The 15,361-nt window shown below is 48.9% G+C and overlaps 1 protein-coding gene across 1 annotated transcript in view; it reads left to right on the forward strand.

The window, feature by feature from the left end:
- The window catches only part of SLC6A13 (solute carrier family 6 member 13), a 31,672-nt gene extending 17,067 nt beyond the window's left edge, over positions 1 to 14,605 (forward strand). Inside the window, 8 exon segments of the mRNA XM_014264219.3 lie at positions 6,228 to 6,331; positions 9,027 to 9,151; positions 9,619 to 9,731; positions 9,877 to 10,014; positions 11,035 to 11,137; positions 11,741 to 11,841; positions 12,902 to 13,072; positions 14,103 to 14,605. Of these exon segments, the coding sequence (XP_014119694.2) occupies positions 6,228 to 6,331; positions 9,027 to 9,151; positions 9,619 to 9,731; positions 9,877 to 10,014; positions 11,035 to 11,137; positions 11,741 to 11,841; positions 12,902 to 13,072; positions 14,103 to 14,222 (975 nt within the window). The 3' untranslated portion in view covers positions 14,223 to 14,605.
- Positions 14,606 to 15,361: the final 756 nt, after the last annotated feature.

The following is a 15,361-nucleotide window of genomic DNA, read 5'->3' on the forward strand; positions in this document are numbered from 1 at the left end:
TTGCTTGTACTTTATCCAGTCTTTATATAAAGAAAGAAGCTTCTGTGAGAAGTTGCTTTCCACCCATCCCAGATGTGAAGACCCCTGATTTGGGGGCTGTAACCCAGTCCTGGGGCAGGGAAGAACAGGAGGTGCCAATAGGCAGCAGAGTTGAGCATTTATTTTTGAATATCCTTCCCTAATTTATTTCTGAATATCCTTCCCTACATCCCTCTCATTTTCTTTCACCTATTTCCCTGAGGACTGGGTTTTGGAGTGTTTGGGCCTGCAGATTTCCCTCATGGCTCTTATTTCCCAACAGATAGGACAGAAAGGGAAGGCAAGAGAAGATGCCCCCAGCTTTTTTGGGGAGGTCTTCCCACTGTGCCTGTGGCTGCAGAGGGAGGATGCTGAGGTCATGGTTTGGGCCAGGGCAGCTCTCACATCAATGCTGAGTTAAGGATAAACCTCTCCAGCCACCACAGGGAGGATGAGAGATACGTACATCCTGCAGGGCCAGGACCTGCTGGGTTAACCCGGGGCCCCTGAAGCCATGCTGGGAAGGGGTCAGAGCCTCAAATCCAAGCCCTTCCTGCTGCTGCTCTATGGCCAGCAAACGCTGCTGCTTCCCTGTGAGCGGGGAGGCGACCACAGGCCTCCTAAATATTATTTGTTCCCCGTATTTATTGTTTTCCCAGCAGGGCCTTGTCCTGACCCGGCGTGCTGGGTTTGCACAGCTTTCCCCTTCGGCGGGCGGGTGTTTGTTCCTCCCGCTGTGCCGTGTGCGGACATGTGCACCGACAGGGCCCGATTGTCACCCACAGGGCCCTGCCTGTCCCCACGCCCCGGCAGAGGGGCTGCGAGCCGGGCACTGCTCCCACGTGGCCCCGGGCACAGAGGGCAGGCACCGGGCAGCAGGCAGGGAGAGCTTGGCGCTCCCACAGCGGGCCAGAGGGGCTCGGGGCTGGAATCCTCTGCTCTGCCTTGCCGGAGCTGCGCATCCCTGTGGGGAGAACGCAGCCGGGTGGTTCCCTCCGCCTCCTTGCCCCATGCCTGTTCCCAGCCCTGCTGCCCTGCTGAGCCTGATCTCAGCGCTGACATAGCAGGAAGGAATGAAGCTATCTGTCTGTCTGTCGGTCTGTCTGTCAGCTCGCAAGCAGCAGGGCGGGGAGAACCATAAAGCCGGGCAGCGAAGAGCATCCCTGGGAGCCCCGCTCGCCCCTTTGCACCTCCCCGGGGCAGCAGCTGCGTTCCTTGGGATGAACCCCAAACCTGTTTGTTTTCTTGTGGTGTTTAAATTAACCCCAATGGTGGGAGGGCCCTCGTGGGTGCAAAATGTCCCTCCAGGCCCCTGAGGTGTGGGGATAACATGAGGTCAGTGTTCTCAGACAGGACATTGTGGGGGCCTTAAGTGCTGGCAGAGGAAGATTAACTGGGGAACAAAGCCCCTGTTCCTCATTCCCGAGGAGAATTTTCCAAACAGATTTGGCTCTGGGATTGAGAACACGATGCTGGGCAGATGGAATAGGAACACTTTACAAATGCCAGTGACCCATTCCCTGTCTCCTCTCTGTTGGGATAAATGGGGATGGGGGAAGCATTGCCCTGGGCCTCAGCTCTGTGCTGGTGCAACACAGTGGGACGTGAGCTGCATCTTTGGGCTGGGGCCTGTGTGCCAGCCCTGAGCCAAGGGGAACGTCAGTGTGCTGGAAATCAAGAGTCTTGCAGTGAAACCTTAGGAGTCACCATGTCCCTTTCCAAGGCAGGGATGTGTTTGTTGTGTGGTGCAGTGGGTGGCTGGTGGGGAGTGCCAGTGAGCGCCCCAGGCTGACTCGTGAGCTGTGATGTTGTGAGCAAAAGAAATGCTGCTTGAACTGTAGCTCAAGATTTGGCTGTTTTTTGCTCTCTGCTATGCATTACACCAAGTGTGACCCTCCACACAGCATGTACCCACTCCCTGCTGTGCTGTCTCTGCTTGCTGATGGGGACAGTTCAGTGCTTCTCAGCATGCCACCTATATTTGATGTATGGCATCCACTGGGGTTCAATAACGTTTTGCTTTAAAGTGGTTTTGCTGTTATTATGTAAGTGCTTTGAGAACCTCCTAAGAAAGGACTTGTTTCAGTATTGGGAGCTATTAAATTCCAGTACATGTAATAAAGTGAATATTGCTGAGAAAATTAAGAGACAGAGGAGTGGCCATAACAATCTTGAATAACAGCAGCTCAGGTGTAAATGTTTTGGCTAAAAACAGAATAGGAAGCTATTGCAAACTGGACCAAACAACATGTTCAAAGAATTTGAATTATGAATTAAATAAACTGGATGGCTTAGAAAAATGCAGACAATAATTAACTCAAAATACCCATTCTGCCAATATGCCAGCAAAATCTGAACAGGATAAACTTTACCAGTCTCTTTGGGAGCAGTGGCCAGAGAACAGCAGGATGCTTTTATCTGCAGTGGAAAGAGAGCACGGCCTGACCCTGTGAAGCCTTTTAGTCTGACTGGTCTGGGAAACAGCTGAAAAAACCATTTCTCTGAGTCACTACAGGGAGAGAAATGAGCACAGGCAGCAGGCTGGGGAGAAAAGGTTTGAGCTGCTTTGCTGAAGTGAATGGTCTGTGTGGAGTGATACAATATAAGAAAATATAGTGCAGAAGGCAGTCTCACCCCTGAGGAGTTGCAGGTGTACTAATCACCAAAGATTAGGAACAGCCCTGCCCTTAATAGGCCACAGCTGTGCCCAATAAGAAGATGAGTGCTACAAAAGAGTGGGTTAGCTGGTGCTGAAGAGAGTTGGAGTTTGTTAGTTGTGCTGTGAAGAAGTCAGTGCTGCAAGGAGATGACCATCAGAAATCACCAAGAAGGTATGGAACTTTTGCAATATGATGACAACAGGTCTATGTAGCCCCCGTGAGCCCTGTGGAGCTGGATGGGCAGTGGTGCTGCTGGAGGAGGCTGGACCCCTTTCCACTCCCAGTTACCCCATCTGCTGCTTGACCCCATCAGCAGGGGGTCAGGAGCACACATGGCATCAGTCCTGTGGCAGTCCTTTTCCCCCTCAAGAAATCTGGGGGAAGCAGTTGGGAATTGCAAGGAAACTGGGAAGGTTGTAGATGTCTTTTGTCTTTGGCCCAGGAGCTGCAGTAACCTTTTAATGCCTGAAATAATGTGCAGACAGCCTGAGCTGGGGTTCACAGTCATGCTAAGTAGGATCATAAGCTCTGCAAGTCAAGCTTAGCTTTATTTAAGGTTTCAATAACAGGCTGCCTTGCTCCAAATGGGAGCATAAGCTTATGTCTTCCATAGAGATATCCCTTTGAGACTCCCACACAACCAGGTGTGCACTCCACATGTGTGAGACTGGGCAGAGCAGGCAGGGAAGTGAGGAGCCCACAGACCCCTCTGCTACACAAGTTGCAGGGTTATCACTGGATTTTAGAAATGAGCCGTGTCATAAACCACAGAGCTAATGAAGCTTGGCCTCTTGATATTTGGCTTCCACCATGGCTGGTAAAGCACCAGTTCTTTTCCTGCCTGAGGGGTGTTTCTCCTTTGCTTGTGTGATTTATGTGATATTTAACACTGGTTGACTCTTCTTCCCTGTAGCTTTTTGCTCAGTGGGGACCCTGAGTTCCTGTCTTTTTCCCATTCCCTAACTGTTGTGCAATTCATAGGTAATTGATATCCTTGAGGTTTCTGACAACTGTTAAATCTGGTAGAAAAGCATCAACTGAGTCTAATGTTATGACAGGCATGGGGTAGGCAGCTTAATGGCAAAAGTCTTGTTATCTTGACAAATTGAGCTACAAGAGCTACAAACCCCATGAGAGGGTGTGTTTTGAGCTCAGATTTGATGGAAAACAAGAGCTCTATCAATGAACAGCAAAATAAAAAGCAAACCTAACAAAGCATTTGATTCCAGTCTGTGCAAAGATGTTTAAATTATTGATGCAAAGGTGTCTGCTGCTCCAGCTCACCTTGGTGCCTTGCTGTGCCTAAAACATAGCTGCAAAATGAAAGGTGTGCCTGTGCTGCCCAAGAGCACACTGATGCTTTAGGAATCAATTTTAAAAGGGCTTTGATCTATTTCTAATGTCTTTGAACTGAAAAAAATTAATACCTTGCTCTCTAAACCCATCTTCCCATTTATCTCCAAAAAGAGTAAAATACACTGAGGTCAATTACTTTTTTGACTTCCCAGTGCTTTGAATTAGTTGTTCCAGTTCCATCTCATCACCTGTTCCTTCCCATTCTACAATCAGAGATTGATTCTCACTTCCTTTTTGACTTGAAACCCAGAGTCCAGGGTTTCCATGGAGTTGGAAGATGGTGGGGTTGAATGTTAGGCAAGTGGCTTGCAGAAGAGTCAGGGAGAGGAGTTTCACCAAACCTAGCCCTAGCAGCACTTTGGCCTTCTTTCTCTGCTGGAGTTTGCAGCAGTGGGTGGGGAGAGGATTTATTCTGTGCATCTATGCCTTGAGCTAAATCCAGAATTTCTTCTGAGAAAATGGTAGTTAATGGGATTGTAACATGCCTCTGTAAGGCTCATTAGCCAGGAAGGAGAAGTAAATATAAAACAAAACCTGTCACTACATGGTTGCATTTTGGCCAGTAGGAAAGAGGAAAGGCAGAACCATGCATTGGTAAGGGTGGCCTGAGCAATGGGGGTGGTTGGGCAGGTGCTGCCCAGCCAACCATTCCCTCAGGACATGAGGTCTTGGCTGACAGATACAGGTGTGATTTGAAGGCATCAAAACCTGTGGAAAGCACTGTTGTGCTTTCCATTGGCCCCTGTTCTTCTCAGAGGGGCTCTGGGGCAAGGCTGCTGCTTGAGGGCTTACGGCACTGCCACTCTGGGAGAGGAGAGTGTAGGCAAATGGAGACTTTTCTCATAAAGTTGTCCCAGCAATATTTTATTTCTGCTTTTCTTTAGTCTTGAAAATGTGGCTATGCTTCTGTGTTGTTGAATGATTGTCTTATCTCTGTTTTATAAAACCCCTAGGGAAAAAAATATCTTAGAGAACAGAGGTTTATTTCATAATCTTTGTCATTGCTTCATTCCCCACCATGGGTTCCTGCTTTTGCTGTAGTCTGCAGCAGGAAGTGACAGTGCCTGAATTGGTGACTGCACACAGCTAGGCTTTCAGATGAAATTTGGCATTGACAAATGTCAGCCTCAGAGCCCTGGGATGTGTTATTGACAGTGAGAGCAAAGGGCCTCATGGGAATAACAGTGTTTTTGTATGTTCTTTTAGGACCTGTCTTTTACAATCAACTCTGTTTATTTCTAGCATTTCCCTCCCCAGCTGAATTTCATTTAAATTTCAGAGTATTTACATTAGGCCTTGGAGGGAAGGGCCATCACCACAAGCTGTATGTACCTGTGCTGGCCAGTTGAAGACTAGGCTTGCCCAAATCAAGTACCCTTCCTCTGGTGGCAGAGGGCTCCTTCAGCTCTCATGGGAAGTGCTCATCTGGTCTCTTCTTGATAGAAGGCTTTGAGTGTCACAGGGTGCTATTGTAAATGCAGGTCCACTGACAAAGGAAGGAATGATGAGGAGGACTCCATCTTATCAGAAGGCTAATTTATTACTTTATTATACTATATTATATTAAGGAATACTATACCATACTCAAGAATACAGAAAAGATACTTACTGAATGCTAAAAAGATAATAATGAAAACTCATGACTCTTTCCAGAGTCCCAGCACAGCTTGGCACTGATTGGCCAATGAGTCAAAACAACCCACAGCAGAATCCAATGAAACAATCACCTGTGGGTAAACAATCTCCAAACACATTCCACATGAGCATAACACTGGAGAAGCAAATGAGATAACAATTGTTTTCCTTTTCTCTGAGGCCTGTCTCACTGCCTTTCAGCTTCCCAGGAGAAAATCCCTGGGTGGCTGAATGCCATGTGAATGCCACAGGGTGCTGCAGATTTGTCAAAGAAATAGGTGGTGAGGAAGAGCTATATGTAATTTAGGTGGATGAGGCGCCTGATGTATCCCTTCCCTTTGGCATGCCCAGCTCCCCTGGGTGTCTCACTGAGCACTGTAATTCCTGGCACTGTACAACCTCCTTCTAGAAAAGGCTTGTTTCAATGCAGAGTCCTGCTGGCCTTCTGATCCCTGGCCTTTCTGGTGCTTACAGCAGCCTTGGGGCTCTGCCTCTTCCCATCTGCGCAGTGTCTGTGCTGGCCTTGTCTTCTCACCTGTGTTTGCATCTCCCTTGCAGGTCTGGATGGATGCAGGCACTCAAATCTTCTTTTCGTATGCAATTTGTCTGGGATGCCTGACGGCTCTGGGCAGCTATAACAAATACCATAACAACTGCTACAGGTAACTGCTGCCTCGAGCCTTCCCCTCCCTGAACATGAGGGATCTGCTGGAGCCTGCTGGCATTGGAAGTGTCATGATTTTTGTTTCTACTCAAGGCATAGGAAAACTCATTCCAGGTGTTTTCTCCCCACATCCAGTTCTCTGTGCTTTATACCCAAGTGAATTGTGTGTCTGTCCCCTCTTCCACACTCTTCAAAGTTAGATTCTCTTCACTAGCTTTGTGTGGCCAGCCCACATTATTATGTGGCTGCACAAGCAGCTACAGGGAAAGGAGAACTGTGAAATCTAATGGCTCTCAACTGGAGTCCTTTCCCCTTGTGATTTATCCTTCTCTGGTTCATTTGGACACAGTGACTGGCACAGCTGTCAGGGCTCTGTGTTCCTGTGTGCTATCTCATATGGTTACATAGGACCCTGCAGGTGTGACTTCTGTTTATTGCATGCTGGACTGCAGGAGCTGAAATGGACCAGGTTGCCAGATAGAATCAGGCTGCTGAGTTGAAGTGGTCCAGTGAAAATAAACTCATTTTGCTGTAGGTGTATCCATCCCCAGGGTTAAAAGGCTTGTGTGAGAGGAGGCCACCTCTCTTCCCACACTTTCTCTGCTGATTAGGTTGCTCCTGGCACTGACTTCTGCCCCATGTTTTAAATTGAGAATTGTGGTTGTTGCCATCAAAGGTCCAGGGACATCACTGGCTACATGATCCTTGCTTGGCATCTTTCTTCACTTCAGGAGTTCATTTCTGCTGCAGGGCTGCCTCTCCAACAACAGGGCTAGGATGCTTGTTTCTTATCATGTCTCTTCTCCCACATTCAGTTTTGAGAGAAAAAGCTGTAGGAAAAGAAGAGATAATGGATCTGTTTCTGGCCTTCAACACGTCCTTGGACATTAGCCCTTTGCATCCCTAGTCTAATATGTAACATGGAGACAATGACAGGGGCTGCTCAGCAAAAGGGTTGTAAAGACCTTCTGTAACTGCAGCTGGGAGTTGCTGTAGCCAAGGGGACAGACCTCTGTCTGCACATGGTGCTGTGCTTTTACCCTGTGTGCTGTTTGGCTCTTCTAGGAACACTGGTTTTAGTTTTGGTGTCTTTGGTGTCAAAACTTTGACCAGCATCTCCCAGGCATAGATCCAGTTTTAATGAGTCAGTGCTGTGCTTTACAGGCTTAGTTTGGATAAGAAGACAGAACCAGGATTTAGCAGGGGAGAAGGACATCAGCATGGTGCCCCGCTTTTTTTATGCCAGGCCAGGTACTTTGTTATTTCCAGGTCACCCAGAATGGGTGACCTGGAAAAGGATGTGGGCAGTAGAAACCTTTGTTCATGTGGCAGCGGTCCAAGATGGCATCAAACAGTATTGACCATTTCTTGTTTCCAGTCACAGCAAGGGAATTCTTCAGGTTTGCCTGGTTCCCTTTCAGGTGTAAATCTGCAGAGATCTCTTTGATCTGGCCATCCCCTCATTTTACTCTCTACCATGACACCCCTTCCCACCTTCCAGATAATGGGAGAACGCCTTTCAGTCCATGCCTTTCCAAGGAGGGTTTCATCTGTCATGGATACATCCAGGGGAAAGAGGGAGAAACACCAGGAAGGACGAGGAACTATTTGAAACATGTGAGAATTTGTATCAAATTACTGAAAATATAATTTGAGTGGAGAGCAGGCACTTCATAGCAACTGGAGAAATGAGGTTTGGGTTTTGACCTCCCATTGTATAGCTGGGATTGATGGACTGTGACCTTCCTTTCCAGCTGGGAGATTCCTTGAGCCTTAGAAACCAAATGCAAAGGCAGAGCTGGGTGCTGTGCAGTCCTTGACAGTGCAAGGAGCTGTGCTTTGGAAGCAATGATTTGAATTTGTATGATGCAGGGGCTCTGACCTAGTTAACATGCAAGCAGAGGAGCACGAAGCCCCAAAAATGCTATACAATATACAAAAATGCTATTTTCTGATACAGAAAAATCACACTGGATTTGCAGACTAACATTTAATAAAGTCAGAGCAGGCCATGAAATGCCAGAAGGGGTGCATTCAGTTTGGTTCAGAATATCTCAGAATGATGCTGCAAATGTTATTGTTGTCCCCAGGGTTGCAGTCACAAGAGAACCAGGGAGGCTCAAGCGTAAAAAGGAATTGGATAGATAAGAGATGTTCAGTTTAAAGTGTTGATGGATGAGAATGAGATGAAACAGAGACAAAAGGGAATAGATCAGAGAAAATAAATTGGATGGCTGTGATTATCTTTTCCTCATAATGCAAAGACTAGGAGATAACTAGTAGTGCTGAGAACCCAGAAGATTGTAACTGGTCTGAGAAATCTATTAAAGAAAAAAAAAATGTTCCCTTCTCAGACAAAAACAGTTACATGCTGCTACAGAAGGGACCAGGGGAGAGAGAGGGGAAAAAACCAGAAAAAAAACCCTGGCATTTAGATGTGTGGGAAGACTCTCTCACAAGCAAGGAGTTAGGTGAGCAATGCATCTTCATGCTGTCCTTGGACAAGGCTTCCCTTGGGGGAGTCCTGCTGTGTTGTCCAGCCTGGGGCATCTTTCTGCAGCTCCTGGTGCTGAGTCAAGCTGCAGGTGTGTTGGGAGAGACACAGTGCCTGGGGCAGAAAAGCAGGTGCTGTCCTGGGAGGCTGCCATGAGTTGTGGGTCATAGCTGACTGATGCTTTTCCCCTTTCTCCCAGGGATTGTGTGGCCCTGTGCTTCCTCAACAGTGGCACCAGCTTCGTGGCTGGCTTTGCCATCTTCTCCATCCTGGGCTTCATGGCAGAGGAGCAGGGTGTGCCCATCGCCAACGTGGCTGAGTCAGGTGAGTGAAGGCCCTGGTGGGATGGGGCTGTGGGGGTGCTGCCACTTGAGCTCCCAGCCACTGGGGGGGAATAGTACTGAGATGCAGTAAGTTTGAGCCCAATAAAAGCTGCCTGTAAGGGTGAGGGCTGGGGTTAGGCAGCTTCTGTCTCTTGTGGGGAGGGTGCTGAGGTGCCTGCTTGGCAAATACCCAGGCTTGTGCTGTGCTCCCTGGGCTCAGAGGCTTCCCCTGGCTCCCAGCCCTTGCCACAGTGAAGCAGCCAGAGGTTGCTGTGTCCCCTTACCTCCCTTCCTGCTTTTCCCTCACTGCTCAGGAGCCTGAGTTTCATGCACAGCACGGGTATTACTAGAGTGAGAGGCTGCATGGCCCCAAGCTGTGCCTTGGCTGGGTGGCTGCCTCGGGCTGGACTGAACCAGCTGTGCTGTGCTGCTGCAGTGGCATTGCTCTGAAAGCCCTTCTCTCTGCAGGGCCTGGCCTAGCATTCATCGCCTACCCTCGGGCTGTGGTCATGCTGCCCTTCTCCCCACTCTGGGCGTGCTTCTTCTTCCTGATGGTTGTCTTGCTGGGACTGGACAGCCAGGTAAAGCTGCAGGAGCAGAGTGACTCCCTACCAGACAAAAGCCACGTCTCTTCAGGACAGGCTTCAGCTTGGCTGAGGGGCAGCCAGTGGGGCTGGGAAGCTGGCCAGGATGGGCTGACAGAGGTGGGATCTCTGCTTTTTGCAGTTTGTCTGCGTGGAGAGTCTTGTGACAGCTCTTGTGGACATGTACCCCACCATCTTCCGCAAGAAGAACCGCCGGGAGACCCTCATCCTGGTGGTCTCCATCCTCTCATATCTGGTTGGCTTGGTGATGCTCACAGAGGTATTTTGGGCTCAGACCACCTGGTCCTTGCCAGGACAGGGTGGGACCTGGTGGGTGGTGAAGTCTTACACTGGGGCCGAGAGCTTGCTGCTGAGTCCCATCCTGCTGCCCTGCCCTTCTCATGCCATTCGTGTTTTCCCTTCCAGCCCTTGCTCCTTGTGCCAGTCACAGTGCTGATACTTCTCCTGCCAAGACTGATAGCTGGAGCTCTGGGCAACCTATGTTTTGATTATAAATTTATCTTGACACAGGCCAAACCTTTACAGCTGTAGCCTGTTGCATGGGAGGGGGAGTGCCCTTGTCATTCTCTTTCTTCCTGAATGGAGCTACAGGAACATTTGCTATAAGGAAACTTGTCAGGCCTCAGGGCACCCCTTCTCCATTGTACTGATATCCTCTGTATTCCCCTTGTAATTGCCTGGGAGCTAAACTGTTCTTGTTTAAAACTTTGAACTCTGCCTAGCAATATAAATGTGTGGATTGCTGCTGCCAGAATGCTCTTGGCACTTTGTGTTTTCATTGGGGCATAACTTTTGGAAAAGCTGTCTCTGATGTTGTACATGCAACACAGTGCCTGGATTTACCCATTTGTTTTGGAGGCAGCCCTGCAGACCTGGGCAGTGAAACAGCCAGACTGCATGCAGTTATTTCCTTCTGCCAATTGGGACTTTGAAGTCAATCAGATGGATTGTGTATCTTAAAGGGGGGTTTCCATCCTTACTTCCAGCTGCAAGAGTTGCCTAGGTATTGTCTTCCCCTAAAACATCCCCACAATCTCTGGCAGTCAGTTGCCATCTGCTGTGCTGCCCTGCATTGAAATGAAGGGTTGCAGAGACTCCTGAGAGCAGCAGGGTGGCTGCATGTCTCTGTTGGGCCTTGGGCACAAGGGATGTGCCTTATCTCTAGGCTAAAACTCTCTCAGAGAGGGAGATATTTGGTTTGTTTTCTGCTCTGGCTCTAGCTCTTTGCCTGATTCTTCTCCCCTCTCTCTCCTCTTGCTGCCCACTTGGGCCTTCCCAGGGTGGGATGTATGTCTTCCAGCTCTTTGATTACTATGCTGCCAGTGGCATGTGCCTCCTTTTTGTGGCCATCTTTGAGACTCTCTGCATCGCCTGGGTCTATGGTGAGTATGAACTGGGGGGGATGTCCACAGCTCTGCCCTCTCACAGTCTGGTCTGGTTCATTCTCAAAAATTTGGTTGGTAGCTTAACTAGGTAAGTGCTTTGTAGTGCAAGGCAGAATCTAAACCTTTGCTTTGGTGGCCCTGGACTCAACTGGCAGGGACTTCCTCACAGGAACACCCTGGTGGATATCCCCTGCATGCTCCTATGTGCTCCTGCTTTCAAGACACTCCTTCCTTGGGAAATTGGAGCAATCTGAAAAATCTTTTCTCAGCATGTGTTCAGAGGGCTTGAGACTCAAACATTTTGAGAGCTCTCTCTCACAGTCTTGACAGTCACCAGATATGGGTAAAACCTGTGCTGAAGTCCTAGCCTTGGAGAGGCTGAGGGGCTGGCCCTGCTGACCTATTGAGCTGTTGTGGGAGGACAGGAAGTTAGTCCAGGACAAAGACTGAAGCTCTCCTGAGGAACTCCCTGACCTGACTGTTGGCTGCACTGAGGCTATTGCAACTAAAGAGTGGTGAAGCAGGACCCTGAACACACAGACCCTGCTGCCCTCCTTCCCTGGTGGCAGAGAGGGTTCCCATCCTTGCTGTCTTCTGCAGGTGCTGAGCGTTTCTATGATAACATTGAAGATATGATCGGCTACCGGCCGTGGCCCCTCATCAAATACTGCTGGCTTTTCATCACCCCTGCAGTTTGCATGGTGAGGACAACAGGAGGAAGAGCTGTGGGGAGGAAGATGGGCAGAGCTGGGTGCCTCTGAGATACAGACACCTACATATATACAGAGGGATGTGCATATATATAGGGGTTTATATAGCCTGGACTATGGGGGCCTTTTGTTATTTGTGCTTGTAGCTTTGGGGGCCAGGTGTGGGACTCAGGAATGGGGAGAGGCTGAGCTGTGACAGAGGTGTTTGCTAATGGGACAAGCTCCTTGATGTCATGACCCATGACCAGTGTTGCCCTTTCAGATTTTTGTTGTTGAAATGGCTCCTGAGGTATTAGAAAGTCTTTTTTCCCAGCTGCGTGACTGAAGAAGTCGAGATTTGTCAGTTCTGTTTTTCAAGGTTGTTTATTTTCTCTTATCTGTTACACTTTTTCTCTGACCTGCTGAGATCTGTCTGGCAGGTTAGTTTATGACACACTGACCGCCCTTGGGATGGTGTTAGCTTTTTATACGAAGAACTATGTGTACTTTATTTACAATAATTTTCCAATACCTATCACCTGTGTTAGACAGTCTGTCTCTAAACCAATCAAACAGTGGCACCATCATAGCAGAAGATGGAGGACAAGAAGAAGGAGAAGGACAGAACACGCCCAGATTCCTCCATCTTGCTTCTTGAACCCTTATTCTAAATCCCCGAAATTCTACTTTTTCACCCTGTGACAAATTAACTATCATTCTACTCAAACTCTTGTGGCTTGTAAATCTTCACACAGTTAGTAATTTTTTCTGTGGGCTGCTAAAATCCAAGGCACAGGTGTTTTTGAATCCATGCCAAGATTTCTGAGCCCCTTGCCAGGGTCTAGAGGCATCCAAGGCAGGCAGAGGAATATCCTGGGTTCTGGCATTGCCTGTGGGGGCTGTCCCAGCAAACCCTGTTTAATGAAGTCTCTCCTCTGTTGGTGTCCCAAGGTGATCCTTTTCACCATGAGTCTCTCTGCAGATGTGTACTTACCAGGAAGACCTCTCTTTTTTCATGGTGTTGATTATCTTTCTCTTATTTTTTTTTTCTTGGTCTCTTTCACCTTGCCAGGCAACCTTCCTGTTTTCTTTGATCAAATACACCCCATTGACTTACAACAAGAAGTATGTGTACCCGTGGTGGGGAGATACTCTGGGATGGCTGCTGGCCCTCTCCTCCATGGTGTGCATCCCTCTCTGGGTTGTCTACAAACTCTCCACCATCAAAGGCTCACTCAGAGAGGTGAGGCTGGTGCTCTGGGATCAGGGCATGGGCTATGCTTCTGTGTTGAAGCCCTGCAGTGGAATCACTTGTGCGTTGCAGGTTGATTAGGAAGGAGCCCAGAATAAATCAATTAAATGAGTTAATTGCTATAACAGACCTGTTTTTTTAAGTTCCACCAGGAAAAAGGTTATTAGATAGAGAGGATAAAGATGATCTCCATGCTGCCCTTAATTGAGGCTTGAGGACTTGCTCTGAGAAAGCTCCAGAGCCCCTGAGCATTATGGTCAGCTGAGTTCACCAGTTTGTGCTGAGGTCTTAGAGTTGGAATGGAGTGGATCACTGGGAATTTGGAGTTCCCATCAGTCTTAGTGCTGAGCACTACCTTAGTGCTCTGTCCTGCTTCCAGAGTGATGCATTGCTGGTTGCCCTGTAATACATTGGAGAGACAGGGAGCTAGAAAACCAGTCCTTGCTCCAGATGAGCATCCTACCCCTGCCACAGCTCATGATTTCAGGGTGAGATTTCACAAACAGTCCTGAACCTCCAGGATCCCTCTCATTTCCTGCCTCCTGCAAGTGTTCCAGAATGGGTTGTGACAGCAATGGGCCCCTGACCCCTGTGTCCAGCACACACAGGGAGGAGTGGGAACAGCTGCAGAGGCAAGGCAAGGCTGCACAGCATGATGTGGTATGAGAGTAACCCCTTATGAACTTGTCCTAGTTAAAGCCAATCCTGTGTGCACAGGCTCTGTGCTGATGGAGGATATGACTTGGAGGTACTTTGTCACCAACCTTCCTTCAGACTGCTTTCGAGCCCTGGAGCAAATGGAGGACAGAGCTTTCCTTCATTACCCCTGTGTTAGATACCTCATGTGCTCAATGCTTGCCATGGGACAAGTAGTTGGAAGATGAGTTTATCCCCTTGGTTTCTGAAATACTGACTGTCCTTATTTTGGATATGTCTGGCATTTAGTGAGCAGATCTGCAGGGGAGGGCCCAGGTCACTTTTTGTCCTTGCAGCTGTGTTTAGTGCTGTCTTTGCCTTCCAGAGGTTCCGCCAACTCACCTGCCCACTTGAGGACTTGCCTTCCAGGCCAGGCACAGAGCAGCCCCTTCCCTCTACCAGAGCTGGCCTCCTGATGCTGACAGAGCTCGAATCTCATTGCTAGGACCAGTGTGGCTCTCCCTCCCTCCCCCCAGGATGGTTTCTATACAGCCTTTGCCACATGTTGGATAATGCAAGGATTCTTCATTCACCAAGAAGAGAGGGATTTCTGGGCTGAGCTCCCTTCTCTGGAAGATTTGAAGAGCTGATGAAGAGGCTGCCATGAAGATGGTGTGTGTGGAGTTAGCAATGCACCTTAATTCTCTCTCTGGAGAGAGCTCTGAAGGGGCACATCAAGCACCAGTGTTCCTGAGCATCCCCAGGCTTCTGGTGGGCAGAAAGGAAGGACTGACCCTGGAGTAAAGTGTCAGAGTCAGAGCTGTGGCTCCAGTGTGGACTTTGGGAGCTTCTCCATGCATTCCATTAAATCTATGTTTTTCCTGACAAGATCTGCTCTGTCTCTATTTTGTCCCACTGGCATTCCTTGCCAACAGCATGTTAAGATGAGATGCGTGTCAGCTGAGCTGTGCTGGGCACCCAGGCCTGGATCTCTGTTGCACTGGCACAGTGATATGGGAAGGTGGCCAGAGGAGAGGAAGCTTGGTTAGGGTAGGAAGGAAAACAGGGAACAGGGGTTCCAGAGCTTCTCTGAGTGGCAGACCTGGGGTGAAGAGTGCAATGCCACCTTCTGCTGAAGCCGCTGCCAGATCTCAGACAGAAATGTCATCTGTCTGATGAGTCACCAAGGCTGTTCCTGGGGTCTGAGAGCAGCATGTGGATTTGTGTTTCCCTCTTGTTAGGAATCATAGGAAGCTCTCCCTCCCCTCTGCAGATATGTTTTTCAGTGCTGACTACCTTCCCAGGTGCTCTGGAGCCAGTAATTTTGGTTTTCCTGTGAATGGAAGAAGGGGCTGTGTGTTGGAAACAGAATCTGCATGTTATGTCAACAAACAGGGCCCCTAGTTTCCAGGCTGTTTGGGTAAAATAAATACAACTCAAAGAGCTTGTGTTTTAAGTGCTGTGGCCCCAGCATCCAAGGAGGGCAGCCAGAGGACACGTAACCCTGGGAAGCTGGATGGCTCCCAGGAAACCCTGAGGGAGCTGGAGCCTAGACAGAGCTGAACCAGCAGCCGGAGGCGCTCGGCTTCCTGAAGCACACAAGGACACTGGTGGGCCAAGGCCTGTGCTGCCGCGGGCAGAGGA

The sequence above is a fragment of the Zonotrichia albicollis genome, chromosome 4 (assembly GCF_047830755.1).
Source record: "Zonotrichia albicollis isolate bZonAlb1 chromosome 4, bZonAlb1.hap1, whole genome shotgun sequence".
In the NCBI taxonomy this organism is placed as follows: domain Eukaryota; kingdom Metazoa; phylum Chordata; class Aves; order Passeriformes; family Passerellidae; genus Zonotrichia; species Zonotrichia albicollis.